This window comes from Acanthaster planci, linkage group LG07 (genome assembly GCF_054643075.1).
Source record: "Acanthaster planci isolate LZ-2023a linkage group LG07, COTS_SCS, whole genome shotgun sequence".
NCBI classification, from domain to species: domain Eukaryota; kingdom Metazoa; phylum Echinodermata; class Asteroidea; order Valvatida; family Acanthasteridae; genus Acanthaster; species Acanthaster planci.
Window position 1 is genome coordinate 8,024,142 of NC_141783.1, and position 13,231 is coordinate 8,037,372.

The 13,231-nt window shown below is 39.7% G+C and overlaps 1 protein-coding gene across 1 annotated transcript in view; it reads right to left on the reverse strand.

Annotated features, from left to right (window-relative positions):
- Positions 1–13,231, reverse strand: part of ap5z1 (adaptor related protein complex 5 subunit zeta 1) — an 18,135-nt gene continuing 4,904 nt past the window's right edge. Inside the window, exons 5-18 of the mRNA XM_022246719.2 lie at positions 12,948–13,054; positions 12,117–12,414; positions 11,713–11,750; positions 11,095–11,257; positions 10,706–10,884; positions 10,028–10,111; positions 9,321–9,538; positions 8,419–8,505; positions 6,562–6,684; positions 5,922–6,054; positions 4,824–4,901; positions 4,422–4,532; positions 4,015–4,166; positions 1–3,736 (exon numbers count right to left, since the gene is read on the reverse strand). Of these exons, the coding sequence (XP_022102411.2) occupies positions 3,613–3,736; positions 4,015–4,166; positions 4,422–4,532; positions 4,824–4,901; positions 5,922–6,054; positions 6,562–6,684; positions 8,419–8,505; positions 9,321–9,538; positions 10,028–10,111; positions 10,706–10,884; positions 11,095–11,257; positions 11,713–11,750; positions 12,117–12,414; positions 12,948–13,054 (1,895 nt within the window). The 3' untranslated portion in view covers positions 1–3,612. The remainder of the gene's footprint in view (positions 3,737–4,014; positions 4,167–4,421; positions 4,533–4,823; positions 4,902–5,921; positions 6,055–6,561; positions 6,685–8,418; positions 8,506–9,320; positions 9,539–10,027; positions 10,112–10,705; positions 10,885–11,094; positions 11,258–11,712; positions 11,751–12,116; positions 12,415–12,947; positions 13,055–13,231) is intronic.

Sequence of the window (13,231 nt, forward strand, 5' to 3'; positions counted from 1 at the left end):
TAAGCAACTCAGATTTACTGCTTTCGTATCTAATTGAAAATGACAATTGAATTGCAACAATGAAGGTAACAAGTTATTACAAATTAATGTCACACTCCTTAAGACAAGCAGAATACTGATCAAGAAATTCAGTACTACCAAACTGTTTAATTTTGTTACTGTTTGACAAAATGCTCGTTATTTCTCATCCTTTTCCTAAAGGCTACGAACAGAAACATTTCACTGACAGCCTCCATAGAAAATCACTGACCACTCACTGATCTTGTGTCTGCTTTTATATGTATTGGTACATTTCAAAAATATTACTTTGGGTTTTTGCTAAGCAGGGTTAAATTGAATTTCCTTATGACAGTCACCCATATTATTACACTTCATGTTATAACGGAATCAAATGTTATACAAAGAAAGACGAGAAATTGTGCACTTTGCTCAATCTAAAATAATTTTCACATTAACATTAAACATAATGTAAGGATTAAAGAGCTGACTTGTCCATCTGTTTTTGAAACATTGGAAGTTTATTTGTCAGCAACTCCTATCTTCTCCGTCGAGAAAATTTTTGTAACATAGAAGGTACGGTAAAATGCATAGATAAGGACATCAATATAAACGTGGTGTTTTAAAAGATAATTATCCGACAAAACAGTGCACTGCACAACAAAATAAACCAAATAAAATGTCCATAAATAACAATATTGAATTAGCATTCAATAATTTTCCATTTCTAGTATTTGAATATGATTTAGTTAAAAATGAAATTAAGCCTTTCAATGAATGTCTTCTTTTGTAGATTTCATTTGCTGGGTAGAAAGAATGTAAAGACCGAAATGGCACCTAGACCCAATTCCCTTACATTTGTTACAAGGAATGGTTAATTGATTAATAAGTTTAGTAAAGACGAAATAAGTTCAGTAAAGAGGAGTTGTCGTGAAGCACCATTTGTAATTACAGTTTGGTCTTCAATGTCCAAGCATGGCTCTTTGGACGGTGGCCTTGCAAGCACAGCAACTTTTCCTTTTTACATAAGGCTGTGTCTTTACGTAGCTTGTGCTCACACAGCACTTTGTATTATGAACCTTTGTTTTATTCTTTATGTAAGTCCTTTTAGTCTTTATGATAATCCTTTTGTAACGGGACTTTCACTGACTATAACAGTCAAGATGACTGAGTCGAAGGGGAGCATTTTCTTCTGCAAAATCCGAGAGCAGACAAGTGGACGCCATGCAGTAACCAGTGAGCTCCGCTTGGGAACATGATTGTCAGCTGTAACAGACAGTGTTGCATCTGATGCCACGGAACCCAGCCATGGCTACGGAATAGCCATACTTGATGAACATTCAGAAGATTACTTGTTAAGTCAAGCTCCTCGACCAAATTCAAACCAGCTTGACAACTTGACCAAGAACCATGCCCAGCCAGGCCCTGAGATTGTGCCCAGAGTCGGATCCATCATCGTAGGAGAGCTTCCCCCTTAGAACTGATAGACTCCGCCAAGCATCTGTTTTGCCCCACACCAGACTTCAACTGCTCAGCTGCAGACTGTCTGCATTGCCTTCATCAAGGGACCCCAGAACTTCCCTGACCTCACCAAGGACATGGACACATGAACACAAGACTGTGTACAGCGTTACAGATAAGCCGACCTTTGGTATTAGTTTACTTTTGTTTACATGAAAGAATGTTGTGTCAGCACTGCTTGATTTAATTGTTGTTAAGACACTGTAGCAATGCACCGTCCTTTTTGTTGCATGTAATGATTGTGCGATGTGATGATCGTTGCGATGTGATGATCGTTGTGATGTGATGATTGTTGTGATGATGATGATGTTGTCGATGTTTTGTTGTGATGATTAATTGCTTTTACTAATGAATGTCAAAGTGACTTCTGAAGGATTCATCCGTAGCACATTCTTCCCTCGGCATTTGTTATCTTTTGCTAACAATAGTCCACTTCTCCATTTAAGACAGCACTCTTCTGCCTAATCCCCACTTCCAGCTCATGCACTCGCTGAGTGTCCATCTCTCCGTGCTCTGTAAATTGAATACATATTATATGCAGCTACATGTATAGGTCCACTGATCAGGCTCAGTCTAACGATGCAACAACTCGAAGCCTCAGTGCGCTTCTGACAACCAATCAAGACACAACTTGTATAGGGCTTAGCCAGACCAGGCAACACTGCACATTGCGAGTTTTGCGGTAACTCTGAAATTTGGCCCAATAAAAGCTGCAAGAATTCCAGGTGCAGATAGCAGACCGGAAATGCAACATCCGTATTGTAAATGCTTACAACAGCAAAGCTGGCTGGGCAACTGTCACATATCTGGACAAGAGAGTAAACGTCAAATTGGGCATTTTGGCAGACCAACTAAAAAGCATCAAAACTGCAGAAGAGACTCTGAAGGAATTATAAGGCTACAAATGCAAAAGGCAGGATGGTCCAACCCTCTTCCAAATGACCATTCTGCTCGTAACCTCTTTCGAGGTACGTACACTTTTTACTTTGTTTTCTTCAGCATGCCTCATTGTGCATACAGGCCCACAATCCCATGCTGTCTCAATAAAATCATATAAACGTATTACTCAGCGACTCTGTTCCAACACTTTTGGGTCGGTGTATATTATGAAACTGTTTTTCATACATGTGAGCGTAATGAAGGAGCATGACTATGCACTTAAGTTGTATATCACTGCCATCAGATTCATCAGTGTCCTCAACAAAGAATTTAAATTTCAGTGGTGTGCTGCCAGCTTCCTTGTCTACAGTTTGTGTGAGTTTTTTTTTTCCTGCACAATGATGGATATTCATGATGACTACTCATTGATGGCTTTGAGGAGGCACAAGGAGTGTAGGGGGACACCATCTACAGATAACTGACCAGGTCACTGAACGTTGAACATTTATAACGAAAAGCACTTAGACAAGCGGTCCAAAGTTCCAGAAAAGGAGTGGAACTCCATTAAATATGAGAGCACTGAGTTGTAGTTTCAGGCACGGAGAATGTCCAGCCTGGGGTGAATGTGCAATGAAGAATTGATCCGATGGGATAAAGCCAACCTAGCCCTCTGAGGTCAATTCCAGCACTGGAAGGCAACGCTAGTCAGGAGAATAGCAAGACCATTCACCTGACGAGCTCTCAGTCTTCCACAAGCTTAGCCCTACTTGTCTCTAATACCTCCCTCTGTACCACGGATGGCAGACTGGCAAAGGATCCAAAGTCACCAGTTGCAATAAGCTAAGACATGTGAAGGAACATGATGTCAGCATCTCCTCTTTGGCTCACTGAGGCCTGATTGTGATGAAGAAAAGAAGCCAATGGAGTAAATACAGGCTCAAGTCCTCAATGCAACAGCGCTACGCACTGGGCGGGTAACCAGGCAACAACTTGGAAATAAGCAACAGGGAAGCATAAGTTGAGCTTCACAGCCTTAAGATTCCAAAGTTGCCCATATTCGTGGAGCATACTCAAATGATTATACATGTAGATATCATCCTCATCTCAAGGGAATCACACCAGAAAGCATCTACGTGTTTGATTTGGTCTTCTTTCTTACTTTAGAAGCTGGTGCACGGGGAACTTGTATGAACAATACATCCACACCAACAAGCTTTACGTTCCATGCTGAACAATCTGGTGAGTTGCCTGCAGTAGGAGAGGAATGGAGGTGTTGACATCTTCATGCCAGTGTACATCTGTGATCTCTGAGGATGGACTCAAGATAGCTGCCGCAACACTGAAATGGACAAAAGGAAAACGACATTATAGTTGAATGCGATTCAACTACAATTTCTCTACAATACTGTATATATTGCTTTCTACTTGAAGATTAGTATATAATAAAGGTGAAATGTCAGGATCAAGCAGTACATCTACCATCATTACCCGGATTACAATGTCAAAATTGTCTGTCCAAAATGTTAAGTTTTTGCCCCTGAATCTGATGGCAATTGAGAAGCTTTCTGACAGTAATGCAATGATTTTGAGTTGTCTCATTGTTTGATCAATACTTACTCAGGCAACTTGAGTACATTAATGAGTTCATTGGCTCGGTCCAACAGTGCTTTCTTGTGTTCATCTTCTGTACAGCTTTTCATCTGTTGCTGGGAGACTTTAGTAAGGCATAGCAACACTCGCGGGATCAAATCTTGGCAGCGAGATGCCAGCTGAAATCAGAATTGTGCAAGAAACTGTTGGTAACCTATTGTCTTTTTCCTTCCCCAGGCCTGAAAAAGAGGTTTTACATTTTTGTGTGCATTTTTACCTCAAGCTGACTCATAACAGAAATTTTTCACATGTATGATGTCCTTTGTGACATTTGCCAAGGAATTTTTTCACAAGAAGTAGTCAATCTGAATCCGGAATCCACAGTTTTAAAACGCAATATTCACTGTGATCATGAATTCTTAATAACTTAATACCTTTGCCAGGGCTGTCATACAGACTGTCAGTAATCTAGCAGAGTAAGGAATACTGCCAGCACTGGATGACTGCACCAACGATGATACTTCATACAGAAGTGTCTCGAGAGCCTGCAAAGCAAAACATGACAGAAGAAACTGATCTCATGAGTGAGAGTCACAACTGTAAGTTAGAATGTAATTCAACTTAGGAGAACCACTACTTGCTTTAATGATAGACTCCAGACTTGAAAAACAGACCTCATCCATTAAGAAATGTAAAGTCTCTTGGTCCTAGTATTTAAAATGAAACTGCTGTTTTCACCTATTGTTTGGTAAGATATCTAGTCTCTGATAAAGGTGTAATTCAATTTACGTTTGGAATTCTTTTAATTCACAGCTTCAGATACAAATCATATGTACCTCATAAAATTTAATGATGACCTCCGTATTACACCTGCTGTCATACGCAGTGGAAGAGTAGTCACCAATGATCCATACCTGCCACAGGATTTGATAATTCAACAATTTTTAATCTATAGAGGATAGAGCACATCACAACAGAACTCAAAAAAATGATAGTAGTGTTATCACAAATATCCTAGCAACTTTATTGTGAGTACTTCAGTTGAAATTATATACATATAAGCTTCGACTGACAAACGCTATTTCGACTTGAAGATTTGGTTGCTTCATTTCTACTTGTGACCAACTAACCTTTGTTCTTAACAAATTCTTTCTACCAGTAAGCTGGACAAGTCAATACCCTTCATACTGAGTACGGTACTTGAGAAAAACTAAAACACAGTCAGCAACAATTCCAATTAAAGCAATTTGGAGGTTGGTTGTTTGTAAACAAGAGGATTGGCATTCCTGCTGTGTATGGCTACTCAAGGAACTTATTAGTAGACAAATATTTCAGTGATATTAATTGTCTGATAGATCAACGGTTAGGCAGGAAATGATGGGCGGCTAAGGGAGCCCTGGATTATGAGCTGCTATTGCTTCCTTTAGATGTATGTTAACCTCTAGCCATTACCAGTTAATTCAAGCAGTGCCCTAAATGTCAACCATATTCTTCTCATTGCCACACGTGCTGTTCCCATGAAATGACCATGCACAACAGTTCTATTCATAAAATGAAAAAGACCAGCAGACAACATGCAGTGTTGTAGTTGAGTACTTTCCGAGTACCAACGTTCTCCGCAAAATACTGAACTGGGTAAGAGGGAATAAAGCCAGAGCTCTCAGGCATTTGATGGTAAATGTGCAAAGGTAAGATTACAAATAAATGTTAGACTTCAGACACTCCCAGTTGTGTAAAATTTAAGTTTTGAGGAGAAAAGTACTCGGAAAGTACTCGGTGGAGTACTTTCTGAGTACTTTTGTCCTAAAAAGTGTCTTGTTTTGTATTACTGCTCATCACCAGTTTTCAGCTTTAGTGAAAAAGTGCAGTATCGTCTGCTTTTTAAACAAGTATATGGACTTGGGTCTAAGTTTCAGATTACATCAGTAATTTACCACATGAGTGAAGAAATCCTCTTTGCCATTGATGTTGCGGATTGTAGCGACGTAGTCTAGGAGCTCAGTCCTGAGATCCATGATGAGGGCCGGGCACTGCTTGAACATAGCCAAGAGTTCATCAGCTAGCACCCTAGAAAGATTATAACTTTGTAGTAAAAACCTCCAGGTAATGGCAAATGAAGGAATTTTGCATGAAGGTGATGTACTAATTATAAACAAAAACTTGCTATTCGTTGCTGTTATGACATCTTGACTGAGTGCTCACGGGAGTCCCAGAACAAGTAAGAAACACTTTTCCCGAGTAAGACTTAAATTTTTCTCTCTGATTACAGTATCAGCTGATGTTTTGAAATCTTGGCTTCTTGCTATGAATCAATATATATTAGATTTAACTCTCATTCACCATGTCTAAGCTGTCTTCCAAGAATTTCTAACACCAAATCCATTCTTCCTTTTGGCTTAAGCAGGTTCGAGAGTGCAAAGTTCATAGCCTACACATGTACCCATAATAACTTGACATAGGGCTTTACATCCTAATTCTAAGTACAAGGAGCATTTTTTAGTGTACAAAAGAGCTCTTCAGAAGACTCCTCACCAAAATGCAAAGGTTAAGAGGAACTGAAATGTCTTGGCTTACTTTCTGACTTCTAGAGTGAATGAAGGAATGTTGAATAGGAGACCAGCACGTTCCATCATGACTGGAACAAGCTGACAAAGTAAACTACCGTCAGCATTGGCAACAACAGTCTGGAAATAAAGTCTGTGGAAATCAACGGGAAAGTAAAAAAAATCCAACCTGTGAGAATTGTAAAATGTTTTATCTGACACACTGTTCATTTGAGCGCAGTATATTGTAGCTTGTAACAAGGGGGACAACTTGTTAACAGTTCTGTTTGGACAGGGGAAATTCATCCTCTCACCCTCCTGATAAAATATAATAATACTCAGGATGCCAGTGGGTTCTCAGTCCGGGGCTGGAAAATTTGGAATGTAGTTGAAGTTTGTGTTAAGTACTGGAAAAAACAGGTAAAATACATGTGTATGGGATTTGAATACAAACGGCTGCATAAAACGGCCACCAACGGCTAAAAACACCCGAGTATCCTTGCCTTTAGTTCTGGTGAACAAAATTGCATAGTTTGAAAGCTCTGGCATTTATTTTTCTTGCAATAGTGTAAACACCTGGTTAAGCCGGGTTGGATTTGGGTATTTTTTTTTGGCAACAATGGCTTATCGGCAAAATGAAATGTACAATCTGGCGGCATGCAGTGCAGTGTGCTTAACATCAATCTTACATAAAGTGTGAAGTCCAAAACAGAACATCTACCGCAGTTTTTTTTATTCTAGCTGGTGTCACTTGAACTTATTTTTCCCACTTCCATTAATTAATTTTACATTTTCACCAGTTTCAACTTCCATTATGACATGAGTAGAAGTGAAAACACAATAACCAACTGTAACATGTGAAATGATGGCCGTAAGTCTGTCCTGTTATGTGTGCATGCTACACAAACGCATTTGTGAAACCATTTGATGCACTAGCACAACTGGTTCCCTAGTTTGGCTCTCTGAAGTGAGCATGAGTTGTCTGGGAACCGATGAAGTCAGCTCCTCACAGACTGGTTTTCTGCATACATGTATTTCATAGGACACTACTGCTCATACATTGCCATGTGCTAGGTGTAAATCAAATGATTGTATCAAGCGTACTGCAGCATATGTAGATTCCAATTATTGGAAAACATTGTATCTCTTGAACGTTTTAAGAGCGTAATTCTGTAATAAAAATATTGTTGTTCCAGCCCACAAAAGCCAGAATTCCAGCAACTGCTGGAAGTCTGGTATCCCCGAGTATTGAAACAATCATTCAAAATTCTTCAAATGATTTCTCTCATTACAATATTAACCACTTCGTGCCAAGGTGCCCGGTACCAGAGACATTGGCTTTATATGCCAAGCCGGGGTGCCCAAAATCAGACAAAGCAGCTTAGCCTTGTAACAAAGACCGCACTCAGAACCGGTTTGCTGGGAATTGCCAACATTTTTTCAGCTGTCAATAGCGGAGGAAATCTGTCACTGCTTTGAATGATTATACCACTGTTTGTGGCATTCAGCGCTCCAGTGATGAGCGATACAATACCGCTGCACGCTAATCTGGTCAGCATTTGAAAAGACGCCAGCAGCGCACTGGGCCAGTTTCCGGAACGAAAGAAAATTATGTGACGCAGCACAATCTGGGCACTCTTTGCAAGGTGGCAGGCCTGGCTGAATTACTCGAGTGTCAATAGATGTTGTCTGTCAGATTAAAGTAGCCACCAGACAGTCATTCGTGTGGTTGTAAACGTTCAGTAAATGAAGTTATGAATTTTTAAAGAATTTTGAGAACGGAAAATCTTGAAAACTCCCTGGGAATACGTCATGCTACTTCAAATTAAACCGGGCAGCATATGGCTAATATCAACAAGAAAGTACAGCACAAACCACAGTAACTCACCTTAAGAGGACTGGAACTGCCTGAGAGACTGGCACAACTCTAGGATAGGAGGAGGTGTCAGACAACAACTTGTGCAGGAAACCAAGCCTGTGAACACCAGTGAAAAATGACCACAGAAAGGATTGAAAGGGTAGCTGCAGTCAATTTCTCTGAACACAAACCTCTAAAAGGCAACTTTGTGTCTCCATTAGCCATACTTTCAACTTTTGTTCCAGTATTTCAAAGGGAGTTTTACTGCCTTTTGGTATTTATGCTAATGAATATTTCCACATGTCATCCCAGGAAGAAAGCCTCAACGTCACATACGTTTATACACAAAAGTCCTGTATTTTGCTAGATTTTGCTTAACTAAATTTTGTCTACTTTGCTGATTCCTTGTTTTTATGTCCATAGAATAAATAAGCAAGCGCCAATCCCTTCTTCAGAAATGTTTTCAGTAAGTAAATTCTGGGTTCACAATTTGAACAGAAAAACCTGTGCACTGAACTATATCTTACCTCGGTGACCTCACAGCAATAGCCCCCTCAGTTGTCAAGGAAAGCATGGATAATTCTAATTTTTAAGAAGTGCACTTTTTAATGCATGTCACCAAACAGCAACATAAAAGAGTTTTCATACACTGGAGAGTGCAAAGTTGCACAAATATTGTGTCTGGGGAAAAATAATTGCAGCTACACTTTAAGCAAAAACAACCTCCCAGCCAAATAATGCTAGAGTAAAACTACGGCCAGAAGTTTGCTGTTTGGAAAACGCTTAGTCAAAACAGGTTACCTACGTATATGCCATGATGTGTGCACCAGTTGTGATTGGTGCTTGGGAAACTTTAGCTTAGCACAAAGATTCCACAAGCAAAGATTTTCTGCTATCAGCAGCTAAAATGAAATTGGGTCACTGCCTCTTACTTGCTAATTGTATCTCCCTGTCCGCTCCGCCCTCTAAGGATGAAGTTAAACCAGGGTTTGTGCTCGGGATTCCTGTACGCTTCCAAGGTGGGTGGCAATCTTAATGTGGGCTCTGGTATCAGGTAGTTGTCTGGAGTCTGGTTGCCAGGACGACTAGTGTGCTGGCTGACCTCCAGAGCCATGACCTCGCACGGGAGGTCAAGCAGTGTATGTAGCATCTACGTGTATTCCAGAAATGGTCAGAGTTCAAATTGCAATACTGTCATACTACCAGGAAACAACAAAAACAAACGCAAGGAAGTCCTAAGCAGCCAAAGATTCTGTAGAGTGTTTTTCAGATTATAATGCCATCCACTAGAAAAAAGGAAATCAGCAAATACAAGAAGTTTCCTGCTTTTTTCCAAATGTCTAGTTTAAAAAGACGACACTAACACATAAAAATCAAACCACAAACATGAACCATGGGTTGTTTCATTCTATGTAAATTCAAACAACATAATAATAAATCTAACACCTACAGAACCCAACAGAATCCAGCAATCGCTGGTGTACATATTCCTGAGCGTTATGTGATGAATCTCATCGAACAAACAACTGTCAAAGTGATGTAGTTCATCTTATGATGTGGAGTCTGGTTGAGGCTATTAGGTACATGTAAATATTGTTTACACTTGAATACACAGAGTATTATGCATATGGACCCTCACTTCAACTGCTGTCGATGGTGATATCATTGCTGGCAGAATGTCCACAAATTCCATCAGAAATGTGCGGGGATTCCAAGCTAGTATCTGAAAAATTGCCAAATACATGTAGTTCCAAGTAAAACGTCAAACTAATGCAATATTTAAAAGTGGTCTGAGGCACTAACCCACGCTGAGGATTTCCAGGTGTTACAGAAACACTGGAACTTGAAACTTACCACCTCCCGCAGAATGTCAGAACATTTCAAGAGTGATTTCATGATCTACCACACCGCCACAGTACCAAATGATGCTTTTTTTCACAGTTTTTGAAAAAGAAGACCTAATGTTGCAAGGATTTACCCAGAACTGCATCCATTTTTGTCCCTACAAAAGATGTTTTTTAACGGCATTGAGAAAAAAATTTCTATTTGAATAAAGGATCATATCAGTGAATGCACAACAATTATTTGCCTACTACACGCATAAGTCTGACCATCTGGGTCCTCAAAAGGCATGATAATTAAGCTAATATTTGAAATATTTAAGTTGTATTTGTAACATAAGGGTGGTTAAGTCCCTTAATTTAGAAATTCCTGGAAATGTAACACAAAATGCAAGATAAAGAAAAATGACGAGATTTATCTATCCAGTAATTTACTTTCTGATTTAAAAAAGGTGCTGTCCATTGACCAAAATTACCTTCAGCAAATTGGGGAAGAATTTCTCCAATATGTCTGTGTCCACACAGAGTTTTTGTAGATTGTCCCTGCAGAACATGACGGTATCAAATGCAATGGCCGGATTAGTGTAGTGACTAGACAGGATCTCTCCAAAGAAATGCTCATAGGCAGGAATGGGATTGTACACCACCATCTCGCCTACAAAAAAAAGGGCAAATAAAACAAGCGAACTCAACACCTCTGTTTACGTAAACTGGCAACTTTCTCGTGAAATTTGCATTCTTTTTTTTTCATACATTCATTTTCAATCCGAGCAATAGATGAAAGACCTGTCTCAAAAGTAAGCGGGCTACTAGAAGAATGACTACGTTAGGATCAGGAGGTTCTGACACTTGTTAGGTAGCTTACTATGGTGAATGAAGAACTGAAGTAGAGGTAGCAAGACCCGGGGCTGGCTGTTTTCACCACTCAGGTGGTTGTAAACTCCTTTGATGGCTGGGAAGATTTTGGCAACCAAGAAATGATTGAGGCTACACAGGACATCAAGTAGAGACACTGCTTCTATTAAACACTGGAGAAATATCGAATAGCGTTGAAATTAAGAACGAATCAGTTCATGACCTGTAGTAGTTACAAATGGAGTCTTCCAAAAGTCTTTCGGGTTGGAAGACTTCATCAATGCAAAATTCAAAATCTCACGGTCAATAGCTTCTTGCCATGTGCTGTAAGTGGCTAATGACAGCAAGTGTGCTGTAAGTGGCTGACAGCAAGTGATTCAACCATGTCATCGCTCTAGTTTCAATGGACTTAAGTTTACCACAATGCCATTTAATGTATTCATCGTGATGCCATTAAAATTTTCTTTTCATTTTCCAACAAACATCGTCACCCACTCATTATTTGCTGATAGCTAGATCTGATTGAATATTAAACTGCAGCAAATACAAAAAACTCATAACACAACACTATGTAATGACTCAAACTGCACTAAGGTTTTTCTGGAAAACTACAAATAAATTCACTTACAGCCTGCATCATTTCTTGATCTTGAAACTTTAATGGTTCTATGACAGAAAAGTTATAAGTGGATAAAATTACAAAACTGCCTCCTGAAAAGCAACACAATGAAGTTTAAGAACACAGGGCAGAGCTAATCCAGTCTCCCTTTGAACATGTTGAATCCAATAAGCAATGATTGATTTTTTTAAAAATTTGGTATGCATACAAATAGAATAGAAAATGTCCCACACTTTACTTCAAGCAGATGAAACCCTTTTTCCTTTTGGTCAAATTAAAAAAAAATTTACACTCTAAGTCTGTAAATTTGCATTTGGAGAGAATAGTCCCATGCTGTCAAAATATGCCATTTTCTTATTCATTAGACAAAAAGTTCATTTGAATGAGAATGTGAATCTTTCTTTGAAACATACTTCTCTCACACTGGTCTATGACTCTTAGACAATATTCACAGGCCTTCTCCACCAGAACTTGTCTTGCTTTGGTTGCGAAGCTCCCAGACGACAGGAGCATCACAGGCGACTCCGGGGTCACCTTGCCTGAGCTGGAATCGGCACTAGAGGGGGTAGTGCCAGAGAAGTGGGCGCCCAGGAGCCACTGGCGGAGACAGGAGAAACTGTGAAGATTGAGGAGCTGGTCCTGCGAGTAGTACTGGCTGAGGTTCAGCAGGGTGAAGAAGTCTTGACAGGTGGTGCCATCTATCTCTGTCACCTGTCAGGAATCAACCAGATTTCCATGATTTTTCATGGCCTAATTTCATCAAAATCTTGGAGATAAATGTCAGTCACCCTATATCTATCAAATATTTATAACCTATTCCCAAGGTGCTCCATATCAGCATACATCCAAGGTAACAGAACCTTGTCAGCGTTACTTTGCACAAGGTATGCTTTCTCCATTTTGCAGCACTGTATTTGAGTCCATAAATAGTCCCTGCAAGATCACCACAATTATTCAGTCAAGTCACAAGCTAATAAAACGAACTGTGACTAAAGCATTGTCTTTTTCTTTGTCCACTGTAGTGGCAACTTTGCGACTGGTCTTGTAAAAGAACTTGTGGATTGACTTGTGAAAGGTCTTGTAATGGGCTTGGTTACGACATTTCAAGTTTGTGAAAAAAAATGCCCCAAAATTTGGCAATTCAAGATTCCAGTAGAAGAGAAATTCAACTCCTGTGATCCCAGCAAGTCCTCCAAATAAGGGAACAACACAGTAGCTCATGTATCTCACAGAGGAATATCTACCTGGTCTGCTTTCTTGGGCTTTGATCTTGTATTTGGATTGGGTGCCTGGAACAGGCTGGCCTGGCTCAACCAGTCACTGATCTGAGAACTCACAACGTAAATTTGTTCTGCAAGAAACAGATATGTACTTTGATGTTGGATACCCTTTCACAAGTGATATTCACCTGTGGAATAGCTTTCAGTGGCACTGGTACCATGCTATAAATGAGAAAAATCGAATGTTAAAAACAAAAGGCCACACAGATTTCTCAACAGCAAAAGCTACAATTTGCAGTATGTTTGTG